This window comes from Gymnoscopelus microlampas (genome assembly GCF_963454915.1).
Source record: "Gymnoscopelus microlampas genome assembly, chromosome: 19".
NCBI classification, from domain to species: Eukaryota; Metazoa; Chordata; class Actinopteri; order Myctophiformes; family Myctophidae; genus Gymnoscopelus; species Gymnoscopelus microlampas.
The window spans coordinates 9,687,922-9,707,723 of NC_139956.1; the positions used below are offsets into that span (position 1 = coordinate 9,687,922).

General features: G+C 41.9%; 2 protein-coding genes across 2 annotated transcripts; one reads left to right on the forward strand and one right to left on the reverse strand.

The window, feature by feature from the left end:
* The first annotated feature begins 233 nt into the window (after positions 1–233).
* Positions 234–6,501, forward strand: LOC311035329 (solute carrier family 2, facilitated glucose transporter member 4-like). The gene is made up of 8 exons (XM_084043467.1): positions 234–354; positions 820–935; positions 2,822–2,984; positions 3,708–3,895; positions 4,080–4,184; positions 4,747–4,848; positions 5,066–5,269; positions 5,379–6,501. Exons 1-8 carry the CDS (start codon positions 240–242, stop codon positions 5,601–5,603), a joined length of 1,218 nt encoding a protein of 405 aa, XP_083899593.1. The 5' UTR covers positions 234–239; the 3' UTR covers positions 5,604–6,501.
* Positions 6,502–7,973: 1,472 nt separating this feature from the next.
* Positions 7,974–14,091, reverse strand: LOC311034367 (uncharacterized protein; the record flags this gene model as incomplete). Its single annotated transcript, XM_084042248.1, has 10 exons — positions 13,995–14,091; positions 12,310–12,373; positions 11,485–11,518; positions 11,317–11,406; positions 9,907–10,167; positions 9,286–9,368; positions 8,892–9,120; positions 8,262–8,462; positions 8,116–8,148; positions 7,974–8,006 (listed from the first exon to the last, which is right to left on the reverse strand). The coding sequence occupies exons 1-10, from the start codon at positions 14,083–14,085 to the stop codon at positions 7,974–7,976; spliced, it is 1,119 nt and encodes a 372-aa protein (XP_083898374.1). The 5' UTR covers positions 14,086–14,091.
* Positions 14,092–19,802: the final 5,711 nt, after the last annotated feature.

Consider the following 19,802-nt stretch of genomic DNA (forward strand, 5'->3'; position numbering starts at 1 on the left):
CTTGACTGCTAACAGACCACAGCACTCACTAAGATGAGTACACACAGTATGCACCTAAAAAGACTGGAATGGATACCTGTTATTGACAATAACAGAAATTGTCTTTTTAGATGCATACTGTACATTTGATAATAAGTATGATATAATCATTGTTTCATTAATAAGTGTATTTGGTATGGCTTAACAACAGTACAATGCTTATATGATGTACGCATCTGTGTTTTGTTAGGAGGAAAGCCATGCTCATAAACAACCTGTTGGCCTTCATCGGTGGAGCATTGATGGGCATGTCCAAGCTATGCCGCTCCTTTGAGATGATGATTCTTGGACGCTTTGTGATTGGCGCTTACTGTGGTAAGAAGCATGTTGCCCTCAGTCACTGTTGATGATAATTACACAGACAAAGACCAAGACGTTGCGATTGAGTTGCACTGTTACTTATACTGTATGTTCTGACATAGTTGAATTGAAACAGCAAATACGATTAAATATTTACACACACACACACACACACACACACACACACACACACACACACACACACACACACACACACACACACACACACACACACACACACACACACACACACACACACACACACACACACACACACACACACACACACACACACTATTGTACATTAGGCCAGTCCACACCAATGTAGCTCCTTGCAACATGCAACTACTTGCAACTATACTCGCAACCATTAGTTGCATTGGTGTGACATGGCCTTAAAACTATTTTGTTGCATTGGTGCAGTTTTGCCTTAAGGCATGAAACAGAAACAAATGTGTCCCTCACCTGTTTTCTTTCCAGGTTTGGCAGCAGCTTTGACACCAATGTACGTGGGTGAGATTGCACCCACCAGTCTGCGAGGGGCTCTGGGCACCCTGCACCAGTTGGCTATAGTCGTCGGTATTCTCATCGCACAGGTGCAATTTTACACTATGATGTCAATGGCACGCATTTATTTTCCAGATATGTATGTGAAAGAAACAATTTATTTGTTTTCTTTAACCGTAACACTCCTGTTTGTGTGTGTGTGTGTGTGTGTGTGTGTGTGTGTGTGTGTGTGTGTGTGTGTGTGTGTGTGTGTGTGTGTGTGTGTGTGTGTGTGTGTGTGTGTGCGTGCGTCCGTGCGTGCGTGCGTGTGTGCGTGCGTGCGTGGGTGGGTGGGTGGGTGGATGGGTGCGTGCGTGCGTGTGTGAGTGAGTGAACAATGAACAAACAATGTAACTTGAGAGGAGATGACTGGACTTCCATGAAACATGTTGGGAATGATCAGTAGGCTGCCCCGAAGATATTATTAACTTTTGGGTTGAAGAAGTCAAAGGCCAAGGTCACCATCATGGTCAAGGGCACCCACTGCTCCTAATAGTTAGGATGAGTAAATGTAGAGGACAGATTTCACATAATAATGTACAGTCACAAGCAAATACTTAGAATTTGCCTACACAATTTGCCCGCACACACACAATCATTTGCAACATAATAGCAAGAATAGGAAGACCACGATAACGCAATGGTGACTGCTTTTCCCAAGCTGAAATCTGCACTTAAACTGCAAGGCTGCATGGCTGTGTTGTTGAACACATACACAGCTTAACGTCAGGAAAGTTACACGACTCACTCGTCCAGGTGATGTCAATAATAGGCTACTAATCACCGTAATCGTAACAAAATTCAGAATCACAGCACTGCCTGTTTCGGATTCTGCACGTTGAAGTATATTAATTTGTCTATTTATTAACTGCTACTGCAGTCTTACCCTACGGTACATGCACTTTCTCCATTTACGGTCCGTACATCTATATATACGTTCAGATTTCAAATATAAAGTGCTTACCCCATGGCCACGGATGTTACAATTATGCACGGAACTCTTAAAGTACCCGTATATTCTGTATTGTTCAATAAAAAAGCATTTTAATCCGATCAGTGCCCATTTTCTCATAATGTATCAGAGTGCAATATACCTATCAACCGATAGGGTCACTCAGTTGAAAGCATATGGAGAAAATGGCCACAGATCACATTAAAATGCTTTTTATTGAACAATACGGATGATACGGGTACTTCTGAGAGCCCGTACATAAATGTAACATCCGTGGCCATGGGATAAGCACTTTATATTTGAAATATGAACATTTATGTGGATAAATGGAGAAAGTGCAAACACCAGGTTGAAGTTCATCCCTGACGGTCGTAACAGTCGACCGTCGTGTATCCATGGCTATTACTCCCTCTAACATTTCCCATGTTTTTAGTTTATTGAAATAATGTCATGCACATTTGTCCAGTGCATAGCCTACTGCAGGCCTTGTTGACTAGATTTAGAAGATATTTTGAAGCTCTTGCTCCTGAAATGATCGATTATTTTTACGGGGAAAAGCCATCATTTAACATGCAAGTCAATGGGTGAGAAGCAGAGCTTGCCAGGCGCTGCCAGGCCTGGGTGTGACTAACTTCGCACCACCAGTCACAGAGTGGAGTGGGTGGGCTTAGCGAAGGGTCCATTGGTCACATCTCAGGAATGAAGAGAACTAGAAAGAGAGATGTTGTCCTGGGCCCTTCCAGGTGGAAACCCTACACACTCCAGCATCTCTTTCTCCGACTCTGGTCTCTTTTATACTCACCCACAGTCCTTTATACGTAAGAAATGCAATTATCCCATCAGAGACTCTAGCCTATTGTGTGCTTTGGATCTGAGAGTCTGTATCAAATGTGAGAATTAGTTAATTTTCTAGAGGTCCATACGTTTGTAAATGTTCCATTATGTTTGTAATCTCATCTTCATGCTCCTTCTCTTGCTGTGTAGGTCCTTGGTCTGGAGTCTTTACTGGGCAGTGAGGAGTTATGGCCTGTGCTGCTGGGGATAACAGTGCTACCTACTGTGCTTCAGATGGCCCTCCTGCCCTTCTGCCCTGAGAGCCCCAGATTCCTCTACATTGTACGCTGTCAGGAGCACCAAGCCAAGAGGGGTGAGGGAACACAACACGTCACTGCCAACTTACCCGTTTAAAAATAGGAATCTGCATGCTTTCTCTCACGGTACCATTTATTTGAAGCAAAATAACAATGTTTCAGGCCCTAGGGGTGTGTGTGTGTGTGTGTGTGTGTGTGTGTGTGTGTGTGTGTGTGTGTGTGTGTGTGTGTGTGTGTGTGTGTGTGTGTGTGTGTGTGTGTGTGTGTGTGTGTGTGTGTGTGTGTGTGTGTGTGACACTGAGACTTAATTTCCCCCTATTTAAATGAAAATGTTTACTGGTATTAAGTCTGTTTGTAGATATTCCACTACGCTCTGACCGTCTGGTGCATTGTCATTGTCCTTGTACTTGTATAAAAATAAAGGGTCACTATCAGAAATGTTTGTTTACTTAATTATGGTAATGATTCATGGGCTTTACCACAAAATGCTTTTCGGCAAAGCATTTCATCAATGTGAAGACCAGACTGCTGAAAATGTTTTGTGCTATGGCATATGAATTATTAAATTGAGTAAACAGACTTTTCGGAATGCAACTCTTACCTTACATACTGGTGTACCTTACTTTTGTCTTGTTGAACCCCTCTGTGCTACTGGTTAAATGAAATACCACAAAAAGAGCAGCAGGCAGTCATACAGATTGAGCAGCAAGCTTAAATGCACATGTACAACACGCACGCGCATACATACATCTCATTCTTTCCAATAACCTCCTCATTAGGCCTGCGGAGGCTGACAGGCAGGCTGGAGGTGGGGGACATGTTGGCAGAGATGAAGGAAGAGAAGAGGAGAATGGACATGGAGAGGAAGGTGTCCATCCTGGAACTGTTCCGTTCGCCACTATATCGTCAGCCCATCATCATCGCCATCATGCTGCAGCTCTCCCAGCAGCTGTCTGGGGTCAATGCTGTGAGTGCATGTGTGTGTGTGTGTGTGTGTGTGTGTGTGTGTGTGTGTGTGTGTGTGTGTGTGCACAGGGAGAATACAGATTATAGATTCTAGAAGATTGAATGTAGAACTTTTGTCCAAAGAAAAGGGATCATTAAACAATCTGTGCAGTAGAGGCTAATCTTTTTCTCTCTCCTCTAAACAGATCTTCTACTATTCCACCAGTATCTTCAAGAAGGCAGGAGTTCAGTCTCCAGTCTATGCTACCATTGGAGCAGGGGTTGTAAACTGTGCCTTCACTGTGGTCTCGGTTAGTAATTGATTCAACCACCACAATACACACACATACGGTATATGTATATATGTTCCTATCTACTGAGACCACAATTAATCACAGAAGAGTGTTCAGTCCTTTGTTGTACCATCTATAGTGCTTCTATAAAGTTATGTCTGGCTTTATTACTGTTTGACAAAGTTATCAAAAGGCAAACAAAGATAACAAGGGGAATTGGTCACCCTTTCTTTGTCCCCCGTCTCTCTCATATTACTGCGTCCATATATAATGGCTTTAGTTTGCCAGGGCAAGATGATTCAATGTCACAGTTGAGGTTTGGATTGCACAAAGCTTCACTCTCAAATACATTGCAGGGATTGCAGTTTTTCTCAGTTTAGGATGAAAACAGCAGTACATATCCTGATTGTTAATATGAAAACATCATTAAACATTATGATAGTATATCTGTTGTATGTTCACTGTCAAAACAAATGATCTGGTTTCATCAGCTGAGTCATTGACCGGGTTGAAACAGGATACACAAATGTTGACTGTTGTTTCTGACCTCTCTGTCATCTGGTTGTGGTCGTATCAACAGCTCTTCTTGGTCGAGAGGATGGGTCGGCGAACGTTACACATGCTGGGACTGGCTGGGATGTGCGGCTGTGCCATCATCATGACAATGGCTCTCGCCTTACTGGTCAGTCCCCAACAATAACTTGATTTAAAGTACTGATGAGGAACCTAATTTGTGTCTATTTACATAAAACATTTGTCCTACACTACACATGGAGTGTTCTATCATACATTTTATGATTAAACAGTCATTTTAGCTTATTTTCACAACTTGTGGTCATAGGTTTGTGAAAACCTCACTGCCTTCCAGTCTCTGAATGTTCCTCTCTCCCACATGACAGGACAGTGTCCCTTGGATGAGCTATATCAGCATGTTGGCCATCTTTGGCTTTGTAGGCTTCTTTGAGGTTGGGCCGGGCCCCATCCCCTGGTTCTTTGTGGCCGAGCTCTTCTCTCAGGGTCCCAGGCCAGCTGCAATGGCTGTCGCTGGCTGTTCCAACTGGACCGCCAACTTCATCATCGGCATGGGCTTCCAATATGTCGCTGTGAGTTCATGTTAGCCACAATATAGTGTGTCCATGTTTTTAGCTCTACTTCATAGTGACTGTAGCTACGGCTTTTAACCATTATTCTGCATTTGTCCTTATTCCACAGGACCTTTGTGGGCCTTACGTCTTCCTGATCTTTGCAGTGCTCCTCCTCTTCTTCCTCATCTTTACCTTCTTCCGGGTGCCAGAGACGCGGGGGAAGACCTTCGACCAGATTTCAGCCAACTTCCACCTACGCTCACCAGGGGGAATGATGGACTTGGACATTGACTTGGACATGGATAAGCCTAGCACAGAGCTAGACTACCTGGGGGAGGACATTGTCAACTGAGAGCTGCCGGCTCAAACCAGGGAAAGAAGCCTTGAGAAAGAAATGGTACTGGGTACATCTCGTGGGTGAACTGTACTGTATATGTGGGCCTGATTCCAAACAGAAGCCCTCTGCTCGTTCCTTATATTTACAGAGACATACTGTATGTTGAGTGCTATCCAGGTGGAAGGGGATCCAAATTTGAAGGTTGTTTAGTTACCAGGTCCTTAACATGAGAATAAAGAGTGTAAATATTTAATCGAGCTTTGGGAAAGAAACAAGGAATTAGTGCCGAGACAACAAACTTGAACAAGGAAAATGTGTGAACTTTAAGTATTAACCGCCAAGATGTACAGTATATGTGAATAGATTGCATAATTTCCATGGTTATGCACACCAATGTATTAATGACAGATAGGGGTGGAGAGTATTACTGCACTTTATCTTGAAAGACGTCCAAAGTTTCAGAGATAGGTGAAAGTTAGCAACAGGAGTTGACTATGCCTGCCCATCTTCAGTGAGGTAGGTGAATGCCATCAACTTAAAACTCGTTTTTGAGAAACCCATTGCACAGCCTGCAGAGAAGCTTCTTTGATGAGGGCAAATTATTTTAGTACCTTAATGTATATAGTGTGCCATTTTGATTAATAAGTTAAAATGGTGTAAGGGTTACGTTTTCTCTACCCACACACACCAAATGTGCTCACTGCTTTTTGTTTCATGGGCAATGGCACAAAGTGTTACAAATCAATGTAAAATGTAGCCCTTGCAGATCTTTGTAATGCACAAACCTTAGTTTGTGTTCCTGTCACCTACGTGTGCCGTTTGCCGTCTATTCTTTACGTGTGCCTACGTGTGCCTTATTTGTATTGAAATTGTTGAAAGAGGACCTGTAATTTATATAAAGAGTGAATCTTGATTCAGTGGTCATGCGTCTCAGTATTACCGACCACCACGTTAACGGCAGTGTCAATTCTTAAAGGCAAACTCTACATGTAAGAAGTGGTACAGTACAACTACAAGGTTTTCTTTACATGGGCACAAAACGAGATATACAACAAATCAAAACTCGGAATCACTGTCTTTGCACACAATTTATTATTTCTCTTTGTTTAACAGACATTGCACATAATCCCCTCCAAACAAGGCACGTAAAAAAATAAGACAAAATAAAACAAATACAAAAATAATTTTCCTTTCATAGATTTATCCCACAGTGATAAAAATCGAACTGGGGATGTAATGGTTTAGAACTGAGTGGGGTGGCATGGAAATAAGGACTCCACAAATGCACCACCAATCTCTCACCTGCTTGGCTCCACATCAAACCCACGAAAAAAAAACAAAAACAAATCTCGGCTGGTTCTTTTAGTCCACTGTCATGCCGAATAGGAGTCAAAGAAAAATTGCTGAGGGGGGTTTATTGAACCGGGCTACCAAGCAGATTTTTCCACTCATTTTAACATTTCTCTTCAAAGATGTAATTCAATTTCTAAATATACACATCCCCCACCTGTCTCACACCCTCCCTCTCATTGTCTAGACAAGATCAGGGGGCTCTGGGGGTCAGGGGTGGTGGGTGGAAGGATGGAGAGTACAAGGGAGGGGAAAGCAGTGCGTGTTGTGAAATGGGCCTTGTCCCCCAGATCTGCAGGACCTAAAAAAAGAGGACACACGCAGGCATTCAAATATTTGACAATAGTGCACTTTGTAAACCAAAATGACCCTTTGTCCTTTCTATAAATGAGGGCTTAAGGTGGGTCAAGTGATTTTTCTTTGGTTAAAACAAGTGTTAAAAAGCTCTATTCTGACAGTAATCATTGCCATAGCTATAGAGTGTTCGGTAACAGGATGTCTCTCCAGCACTTTAACAGAAAATGCATTTTTATCCAATCAGGATAGAGAACTCAGACAGGATACAGATTAAAGTGAAATTGGAAGTGAATACACAAAGAAATGAGCAGACAAACTTGAACACTACAAAAATGAAGCCGATAATGGGTACTCTCCTGATTGGCTGACTGAAATGTGTAATGTATTTTTATTGAAGAGCTGGAGAGACAGGAATACTCTTGTTACTGAACACTATGGCAATGATTACTAAGACAATATAGAGCTTTAAACTATTAACAAAAAAACGTTTTAACCAAAAGAATATCACTTACCCTACCTTTAATTAAAGAGTCAGAAATAGAGGGCTTAATTCAGAAAAGGACTAATGCCCTTTTCTAAAGACGCATGTATAAAATGTTACCCTCTTAACTGGTCTACCATAAGCCTCGTGGTAGAAAAACTAAATGATGCTTTTTTTAAAAGTCATACTCTGCGAGATGGCACCTACAACGCAAAAAGTGCAACCCTACATCATGTTTGACCCAGGGTTGCACTAGTTTAACATGGCAGTCCCACCCCTTTCCTCCCACACTACAGCAGAACAAGAAAACAAACACAAATGAAAGAGAAAAGACAAGCACATTACATACATACAAAAGTCCCACCTCTTTCAAAGGGTCACGCAATACCCATGTCACACTGTGGGTGCAGGGGCTGTTGTGGCAGGTGCCTGCTGCAAGGGGAGGAAATAACGTGTCAAACTTAATATACGAGTTAAACACAAACTGGCATGTGGGTGGAATGCTATGGAAAACATGTGGGCATAATGCTAATAAAATGTCTTACCTCAGGCGATTTCACCTCAGGTGATTTTGGTGATTTAGGAGAGGCCTTTGGTGATTTTGATGCAGATTTTACGTTAGCTGGCTTTGAGGTCTGAGGCGGAGTACCGGGCTCCGAGGCAGGCTTCTGAGGTGAGGTATCAGGCTTCTGAGGCGAGGTATCAGGCTCAGAGGAAGGCTCCGAGGCAGGCTTCTCTACCCCGTTCTAGAGGGGGGGGGGGGGGGGGGGGGGGGGAAGAAATAGTACGACTAAGTAACACAAAATCAAATTTCTCAAAGAGTGCATTTCTGAACTTATTATGGACATGAGCAGCAGAACACAACTTAACCTTTTCATAGCCATGTACAGTTACGAACATAAAGACTTAGTGTTATAACTCCATGTGCATGAGGTTTCACCTCAAACACATTTTGCGTTTAGATTCCAGTCTATATACACACATATCAAACCAGTCCACCATGATAACCCACCCATGGCACATGTGCAATTCTTTAGGGGCATTTCAAGAATGACATGGCACAACTATGAGTTTAGCTTGAACCTTGCTCAAATGATATGATAAACTTTAGGATATGCATGCTTATTCTTTTTAAATAATTCCTGACATCTGTCCCAATTGCTAGCAATGCTTACTTTAGAGACAGACGATTCAGAGGTTCTTTGTCTACGGCGGCTAAACTGTCGGCGGGGCTTCTGATCTTGCCCCTCAGAGGCTTCTCCGTTGGGTTGCTGGCCACCAGGGGCCTCTTCCTGCTTGACCACCACTTCCTCCTCCCCCTGGGTCTCCCCCTGGGTTTCCCCCAGGGGGGTTTCCTGCTGGCCCTCCGATTGCTGCTTGAATTGCGTTCTGGGTCGGAACGGCCTGTCGACCAAGGAACATCAAAAGGCGTGAGGGATTCTTCAATGTTTTTGACTCATTGGGACAATGATTAAGAAAAAAAAAACCTTTGGTACACAGCATTTATACAACAACCAGCATGGGGAAAGTACAAGTGTGGAAACATGGAATGGGGATGAGATTAGTCACCTGCGGTATGGAGGTCTGAATCTGCGCCGTAGTGGCCTCTGCTGGTCGCCTCCTTGATCTGTCTTCTGTTCTCCAGCCTCCCCCTGGCGCGCGCACACACACACACACACACACACACACACACACACACACACACAAGGCCTCACAGCAGTATACCACAAAATATACACTAAAGATTGCACATAACATACATATTAGTTGTGCAATACCAATCAAATTGAGGAAATCTGCAGGTTGAAATAGACTTTTTTTTAATTCCATGTGTGAAGAACAGGACTGAAGTATTCAGCGGAACTTGACTGGAGTTCAGTTTCCAATAAAGAAAGCCTCTATATGCCTGCCTCCATAGACATATAATGGTAGACGCCTCCTCCGGCTCTGAGGCGTCTGCATCTCGGGCACCATTTTGGACAGTAGTCAAGCTTCCTGACTACTGGCCAAGCACACCGCGTCTTTTACGGAACTTGGCAGAATCTAGTTGTATAAAAAATCCCGGAAAGGACACGCTGTGATTGGCCAGTAGTCAGGAAGCTTGCCTTCTCCAAAATGGCGAACGAGATACAGGTTGCTCCAATGAACTGCAGAGGCCAATGAGGTATCTAGGTTTCTACATCTATCTACCTCTACTTCTGAGCCGCTCTTCACCTCTTGTGCTTCCTGTCTGGGTCTACGAGGCCTGCGGCGCCGCTGCACAGGTTGCGTGCCCTCGTTCTCAACTCCGCCCTCCGAAGCGGAACCCTGGCCGTCGCCCTGTGCATCCTGATCATTGGGTCGGGAGCCACGGGGGAAGAAGCGGCGACGGAAGCGGCGTTTATTGGGTGCATAGCGGCTGCCTTTGACAGGGACCCCGCCTGGACCCGTCACATTGGCCGCTTCTGAGCCCTATGGGATGAGGGAGGGATTAGGACAAGAGGTGCAACAGTTAATTAAACCAATGAATTTAATTGATAATAAACCGATTTATTTTAATAATACATCTTGGCAGAAATGCTAGGCAAGTAATGCTAGGTCACTTTTTCAATAAAAAAAAAAGTTAAATTGTATATCTTTTGTGAGTGGCAAATGTTTCACAACACCCACTCCATGATTTTCAGCCCCGAAAGCCTTTTATTTATATATTTTCTATTGAACGTTGTCGGGGTTGACTGTCCCGCAAAAATGACGTCATCTGGCCGGAAAATGGAAGCGGAAATGCACCGGTTTCCTGTTTGGCCAGGAACTACTGCACCGGTTTCCTGTTTGGCCAGGAACTACCGCGCTAATAACAAAAAGGAGATTGTATGATTTGAAGAACGAAAAAAACAGAAGAAAACACAGCTCACGGTAACTAAAGCTCCACTGGCTAAGAGAAACGATCCACAGATCGTATAAAACAATTAAAAGAGCGCTTTTTGAAACGCTTCCGGATGGAATTCTGGGTAACGCAGTAATAAACGAACGGCCTGCAGTGACGGTAATGACCAGCAGAGGCTGCTAATTTTTTTTTTTAATTTGCACTGTACAACTTTAATGTAGATCGGTGATTTTAGCTGCTAGTCAAAGTATAAAATAAGGCTGGGTTCATTTTCATGTCAACTACAGTGTGTTACAGTTTAAATTGCTCGATTTAATATTTGGGCATTTGATTTAATAATTAGGTATTTGATGTTTGATCAGACATGTCATAAACCCATTCAACTTCAAACTGTTAGTCACTGAAAAACACGTCAAATTGTTTTGGTGACTGAAACTCAACTAATGCATGAGGGAACCATCATTTTTCCAACTACTCTAAAGTTAGGTGTGACCGCACGCGTAAGGGTTTAATCTGAATAATCAATTTAGTCAATTATTTAACACATGTATCGACATTTTTTCAAATCAATATAAAATAAATAACACACTTCAAGATTTGATTAGTTGAAAAAATTATCAATAAATTGCTAAGAAGATTGCAACCAGTCCTAAATGGGACAGATTTTTAGGAGTTATATAATAGACTACCAAACAAACACAGGTAGCTATACTATAGGTTTAATTCTTTATCCTTACCTTACTGGCTTCTATAACGTCAAACTCCACGACCTCCCCATCTCCCACACTGCGCAGGAATTTCCTAGGATTGTTTTTCTTGATAGCGGTCTGAGGGAACAGATCACCTGCATCAGTTGAAAATTAAGCTACACAGAAAACATATTTTGGACACCGACAACCACCCACCTGATGGACAAACACGTCTTCTTTGGTGTCATTTCTATGGGGGATAAAAACAGCTATCATTGGCAAACTCATACATGGAACATACAGTATAGGCCAACATGCTTCAGATAGAAGGGGTATTTCACTTTAAAACGCTTCTGGTGTCATTTTAACATCTACTCAGGCTTGTGTGTGCACCCAAGACAGTTTTTTAAGTAGCTTGATCCAAAATGATAAACATTATGTGATAACCCCATTCAAACTGCATTTTAACACTGCACTCATTGAAAAGACATCGGGTTCCCCTCATGCATTAGGACAAGGGTTCCCAAACATTTCAGGCCCCAATCCACCCTTAATATAGTCACATTTGAACTGGGGACCAGTGTGCAGATACCCTATATACACTTCATGTTGGTTTGTTTACCATTGAGTGAGAAAACAATGTTGCACAGTAAGCCAATCATCTGGGGACCCCCCAAAATTATTTGGGGATCCAGTTCGGGAACCACTGCATTAGGACTACGTCACCAGAACCAGGGACGTTTGTTTTAAATTAGTCTATGGTTAAAATAGTTTGAACTAGTTAACAATTGGTTTAGATAGGCGGGGAGCATGTCTGATAAAATGAAAAATAAAGCTGCATAAAAACTGCCTGGGCGCACACAAATGCCCAAGCAGATGTTAAAATAACACCAAAAGGTGATTTAAAGTGAAATTCCCCTTCATTTTATTACTGCCACGGGACGCAGCAGTGAGTACACCAAGTGGTAGCAACTAATAGATCATCATTAAACACAGTGCAATTCCACTGCCCCACAGTCCAACAACAAAGAAACATTGTACCTGTTTATGAAGCCATATCCATTACGCACATTGAACCATTTCACTGTGCCCTGGACCAAGGTGGCTAAAATGGAGATGATACATGAATCAGTTAATATAGCCTACATAGTTTTTATACCAAGTTTACATTTACAAGGGAGACATGGTGATAAAACAGTTACAAAATTTAAGAAAATAAGGTAAATTCTAATCCAGTGTAGTGTTTATCAAACATTGCGGATGTCTACTGTGTAAATGATTTACCCCAACATTGTAACCCACTACTAGGTCAAGAGGGAGGTTTACAGAGCTGAGCTGCATTTATCGTCCTCACCTTTAAATCAGAACTACTGACAGTAGTGGAAAAAGTACTGCTTTTCTTTACTCAAGTAAAAGGTATCAATACTGCAATGTAGAAACACTGTTACAAGTAAAAGTCCGGTAATCAAAATGTACTGAGTAAAAGTACAAAAGTATTGGCATCAAAATATACTTAAAGTACCAAAAGTACTCATTATGCAGAAGATCCCATTTCACAAGTTTTGAATTTTATAAAATTCCTCTGAAAATAGCAGATCTACAAGCTCACAATGCGCGTTGTGAGCTTGTGGATCGGCTATTTCAAATAGCCAAAGTTTAAATAGGGCTGAAGTTTCAAATAGTAGAGTACAAGATACAATATTTGCCTCAGAGATGTAGTAGAGTATAAGTCTATATAAGTAAAAGTACAGCAAATTGTAAATACTCCACTAAAGTAAAAATTCCTCAAAATTGTACTTCAGTACATGTACCTAGTTACTTTCCACCACTTCCTCTGATCATAAAACGTTTCCCAGCAGATTGGGATTGAAATGACTTGCACCTGTGTGCGTTCCTCATGCCTTCCATTAGAACACGTGACAGTTGATACAAGGACACATTGGTCCCATTTTCAAACTGGTATTAAACCTACATTCACATCCAAATGGAAAATAAATACATATTTGATATTTTTTTCCAGTCCTTGAGTAAATGTACTTGATCACTTTACACCACTGGTGGCAATCAGGTGGCAATCAACACGGAAAAAGTGCGATCACGCTCAAACGAACAAATGTTTTTATTTGAACCAAATAGTACTACAGCTTTGATACATTGTGTAGATCTAACAGATTTGTTGACAGGTTGTCCCATCATGTGTAAATGTGGGACACGTGTAGGTAGGTCAGTAAACGAAACTAACTTGAGTAGTTCACCCAAAAAAATACCTATTTTCTATCATTTCCACACGTCTCGAAGCCTTGAATTCATGGAGATGTTTATTTTTTGTCACCGAATTATTGGCTGAGGAATTTGACATAAAATCTCCCATGAGTTCAAGGCTTCATGGGGTGTGTAATTGATAGAAAATGGGTGAACTACTCCTTAAGTTCTCAAAGAAGGCCTAACTAACTTGCCTACAGTCAAAAAGACTTTGTGAAATATATTATGTTAGGAGATCAAACTGGGTAAACCCTTAAATAACCCAATAAATTACTATCCTGAAACAAGTCTACTGATGTCCACTCAACAAACTACAACCCAATAAATCTATCTTTTGCTTGCTTTCCTTTTGCGATTAAGGGTTTTTGGCATTGAAACGTACGAAAGAATGAATCTGATTGGCTTTTAGGGTATCTTTGGCTTTCTAAATGACTCGGAACACTGATCCTTTCAATCACACGCACCTATGATCTTTCTCTCCGGCTGTGGCTCTTCCACTTCTTCCTCCGCAGGGGCCACTGATGGTGGGTCGCTCTGCGCCTCGGTGTCGGTCATACTCTCAGGGATTCACTTGATCTTTGGCGATCTCCCTGTACTTCTTTCCAAACTGTTCACTGCGCCGCCGCTAGTTTTATCCCGACATCCTCCAGGCTGCTGCTGAGTAAGCCAAGCCCTCATTGGTTTCCCAATAGACATGGAGTATAATTGGTTGAGGACAGTGGTGTAAAGTATCTAAGTACATTTACTCAAGTACTGTACGTACAATTTTGAGGTATTTTTTTTCCTTTACTGGAGTATTTCCAATTTTCTACTCAAAGACATCTCAGAGGCACATATTGTACTTTTACTCCGCAACAATCATTTGAAAACTTGAGTTACTAGTTACTTTGTAGATTTGTATTATTATTATATTATTATTACAAAACATATACATTACCCACTTCAGCCCTACATACATTTTCGGCCATTTGAAAATAGCAGATCTACTATTTTCTAAATACTTTTATACATTTGAAAACTTGTGAAATTGGGACATTCTGCATAATGAGTGCTTTTACTTTTGTACCTGCTTAAGTATATTTTGATACCAATACTTTTGTACTTTTACTCAAGTCAATTTAGAATTCCGGACTTTTACTTGTAATAGAGTGTTTCTTCATTGCAGTATTGATACTTTTACATAAGTACAGAATTTGAGTATAGGCTACTTTTTCCAACACTGGATGCTGGATCCTGGCAAGGGTGAAATAATGTCGACCAGTTGATTCTCAACCCTTTTCATTTCAAGGAATCCCAGGGACTGATTAGGGATTAGGCCACGGACCCCATTTGATTTTTTTTTTTTTTTAAATCTCTGGTAAAATCCTCACTGTCAAATCCTCAGTTTTAATTCAACTGTGATTGTGTGTACACATTGAACCAAATTGCTCATAGAATTGCCAAACAATACTTAAATTCAGATGCACTGGACCCCCAGCCAGGGGTCCTTGGGGGGGTCCCCAGCAAATGAGGAACAGTTTCATTTCACTATTATTTCACTGACTAGACGTAGGAAATAAATGAAATATATAACAAACAGCTAAATGAATACACCAAATAAACCCCAACACATAAAAACTGAGGAGTTTGATTAAACTTTCAAACCAAGAAATGCAGGAAAAGATTTAGCGACATGAAATTAAAGAAATGGCTCAAATTGACATAGTTTCCCTATCTAATAACTTACAGGTTCTAGCTAGACATTTTGTCAGACTTGAGACTTTGCCCAGTAGGCCTACTTTGTTGGCTATATTTTAACATCCAAATTACTCTCTAAAATACAACCCAGTTATTTCACTGATGATTTTACAGTAATAAATTCTTCATTTAACTTAACATTAAACTCATACGCTTTATTCAGTTTGATTCTGGAACCAAAAAGAACAGCCTCACTGCCTCAGTTTTACCAAGGTGCAAAGACAAGACAGTATGTTGTCAATGAGCCAGCCCAGGAGTTAACCATCGACAATTCTGCACTGATCTATTAGTTCTACATCCAAGCCTTAATATTTAGTTCATGCTGGGCTGGCCTATGGGGGGGTGGGTACCTACATATTTATTTTATAATTAATTTCGAAATAAGGTGAGTAAGAAGAGTATCAGTGCATTACATGAAGATTAAGGTGCAGAGTTTCGGCAAGTGTCAAGTTCAACCAAAGGTTGCTTTACTAATCCACAGGTTGGTCCATGAGGAAAAACAAAAGTATAATCCACAGGTAGGTCCATGAGGAAAAAACAAAAAAGTCCAAGGCCAATCTGATGACAGGCGATGATCATGCCTTGTTCAACAGTCTGATCAAGGTTATTATCATGAATTATTTTGAACTGTATATTTAAATGTTTTATATTTTGTATTGTTGTTTGTCCAGTTTGTTTGAGTGTTGAATGTTTAATGGACCACAATGGAAACTGTTGGCTTTTGTGTGTCTTTAACTCCTTGCTGTAAATCCTTTTAAATCTAATCTATCAATCTCACTGTTACCCACCATTCACCTCTATCTACACACCTTGTGGTACGTCATACAAACGCCGTAGTAGATTGGTCATGGATTGGAAGTGGTACTCCAGTTTCAGTGGCCTTAAATTAACCCAAACAGCTCTGTGAACTGCCAAGTTGTAGGGGAACTACCGTGTGTACGGTCGCACTGCGTCTCTTGACAGAAAATAGTGTTAAGATGAATGAGTTAAACGAGGTGCACACCAATAGAAGAACATGCCTTCACAGGCCATTTACAGCTTTCTCAGAAAGTGCCTCCACCAAAGCTCAACAACAACGCAGCAGAAAGGGAGCAATGCCCACTACAACCACAGCTATCGTACACAGTCTCGCAGTGGAGAGGGTCAGTGACTTCAAGTTCCTCAGCTGCACATCAACGAGGACCGTAGAAACTGAGTCAGTAAGAATTGTCCCATAGCAAGACACTTAACCCCTAAGTTCTTCTTTTTGTATGGAAATAACAAAAACGACTGAGCTTGCACAAAAACTGATTTCACCCACTGTTTTACACCTGTAAACCTATGTGACAATAATGTTTCGGATTCGGATTCTCCCCAGACTCTCTTAGTATAGTCGCCCACTGCTCGTAATAGTTAGGATGGGTATGCAGAGGATGGGCCACACACCATGCACATAAAGCTACTGAAGGCGGAGGGATGAGGACAGGGCTGAGCTGGGCAGTGGCGTGCCACATGTCCTGGTTCTCTTTATTGGTAGCAACTAGAGGCATTGGCTCCTCCTCTGTCACGTCAGCTTCTTTCGTGACTGGTGGGGGAACACTGGAGACTCCCCCTGGAGTCTCCTCGTCGATTGTGTCATCTTCCACCGACTCAGCTTGTCTTACTCTGGCATGGGCACTTGGAGCCCAGCTGGTACAATCAGCTGTGTCTGTTCAGCTTCTCATATGGTGTTGTGAAGACAGACACCAAAAAACATCATTGATAATAATAAACCATTCTCTAACTCAAAGTACGATTAACACAACAATAAAACAATAAATGTGGGTGCACCCTGAGTCATGCTGGAAAATCATTTGATGCTATAATACGTTGAATCCATATTAAACCCAACTCTAAAGATGCATGCAGGCCTAAATGTGCAGGCATGCATCACAACAACACTAATGGAACCTGTGCCGTTCACATGCATATAGAGAAAGCCAGATGATTTCAAATAATTGATGCAAAATGACTTTGGGATCAGGCCACGATCATTAGGTTAAACAAAGATATGTGACATAGATGTGTGTTGTCTCGTCTCTCCTCATAGCAGTCCCCCCCTGCTCTAGAATTCAAGGGAACCCTGCTCATGCGCAGTGTGAGGTTTACTTCACGGGTATTTGGAGAGGCTGGATAAGAGGGGGGGGGGGGGGGGGGGGGTTACAGGCTGCTATAAAGTGGGAGACAGGGAGAGTGAGAGAGAGGAGTGTAGCTACCAGAGAGGTGGTGAGACGAGTGTAGGCTACGTAGAGTGGCAGAGAGAGAGCATAGGCTACAGTGTTAGAGGTGGAGTGTAGTCTATATACACTGCAGAGGTGGAGTGTAGGCTACATACAGTGGTAGAGAGACTGTGGGCTACATACAGTGGTAGAGAGACTGTGGGCTACATACAGTGGGGTTTGTGATCCTGACTCCTGGACGGGTTCTTTTTGGGGAGGTGTCTGACCTAAGCCTGTGGCTCCTTTTTCCCCTCGCAAGAGCATATACTGCGACCATCTGTTCCACACTAAACGAAAGCAGAGAAAGGAGGAGGAGGAGGAGGAGAGTGTAAATGACAGGGATGAAAGAAGAATAAGGACGGGACTGATAAAGGAGGAGAAAGGCACAACATCGTCCACAGGCAGCACGGAAACAGGGAGCAAATAGAAAGGGAGTACGGCTTAAAGAGCTTGGCGTTCCACTGGGAAGGAAACGCATTATCACAGGGTGAAGGTACATTCAATACAAAAACATCCAGCAGACTGGCCGTGTTTGCTCGTGAGCAGAGACTATGTTGTGCGCATGTCTATGTGTAGCAGCCACGTTATATATTCATAATAAACGGAATCTGAATGAAAATAGGATGTGATTGGTGGTCCACTCCGTTTTGCCTTGCGGGACAACAGTAGGCTAAGCTCCATCCTTAGGCCGGGTTATTTTGTGCATATTGCCGTGGTTTTGCTGAAGCCCTACTGCACAGAAAGCACAAGTTTCACTACTCTTTCTCTGCTTGATGTATGTGCCATCCTGCACACAAGAAGCCATCATGCGTATTGGCTTTATGCATTATCGTACAGTAGTGAGACGATATTATTCCAGATGTGTTTTAATTTGCAATCAGCATGGGCTGTTAAATGACAAGGTTTTGTAGCAATTTGGAGCAATTGTAGAAATATTAGACCTTAATTGTCGAATGTTTAAGCATGGTCTAATCATGTATACTTTACTTTTTCCAACTATATGTTTTTACATTTTGGAAACAAAAGGCAAATTAACACAGAGGTGCCCACTCTTCCTTGTTGCCCACCTATCTGTCACAAGGCCGCACTCACATACCCCAACACTGTGGAGAAGAGAACACACCACCATCCTGCTCCACACATATTAGTTTTAATGACAACTTTACGTTGTCAGTGTTGATTCAAACGAGCAAGCAACTGTAGCCTGATACTAGCCCTATCTGAATTTATAGTTATCACACTATAGGATTAAGTACCATAAGTTGCTTAGGATAACTGCTGCGATGTTTCACTGTTAGATTGATAGATAGATGGTGCAATGTACAACATACAGCAGTGAGTCTATGTTGTTTGACAAATGTCAGCAAGAAAACATCAGTCTGTCTGTAGGCTAATAAAGGTTTCGGTATCTCAAGACGTTGAATATTTCTCTGCCACATGCAATTACATACAAATTGATTGATTGATGTACTTTATTTAGTAAGACATGAGAACATCAGTACATGGAAGTACAAATTCACAATACAAGGTCTACTAAACAGACTCATTAAGCACTGAGCTTGTTTAAGATGAGATCCCCATGCACGCAAATCATGATGAGACCGACTGGCAGTCTGGCAGAAATGCCACATGGACAACTTGTTCCATGCCTGCTGAATTGTGACTACCTTGCAAGAACAAAAACAAAAACTTTATGTACATGGTTATGGGCAGTTTGCCAAGGATAGTTTTATAAAAAATATTCTACTGTGGCACCCAACACATGGCATGGATGGCCAGTCAGGTTGTATAAAATAGAGGTGAATCATGCTGACCAATTTCAGATACGGATCTATTTTCTGCTGCAGCACCTTACTAAGTACACATAATGTAGTCTTATGTGGTCTACTGTATGTAGTTCCTAACAAATATTTGTTCCATATTGACAGTGGAGGAAAAACGTTGTCCTCCACTGTCAATATGGAACAAATATTAGCTGCGAACTACAATCGACGAGGCAGTAACAATTAGGTTCTCAGAGAAGCTAATTGTTGCTGCCTCCATTACCGTCCCAGAGCTTTGTAACACATCCTTGTTTGTTTACTGGGATATTAAAACATACATACAATAAAAGTAAGACGGGAGGGGCCGTCTTACTGATTGGTTTCATTGTTTTTATTGTTTGATATACAGTAGGTGACGACAGACCTGCGAAACAGGCCGCAGTGGGACCATGGGCATGCTACTGAGAATCCACAGGCCTGGCCACCTCTGGTCCAGTTCACCTCTGACAGAACTACACCCCTGATTTATACTTGG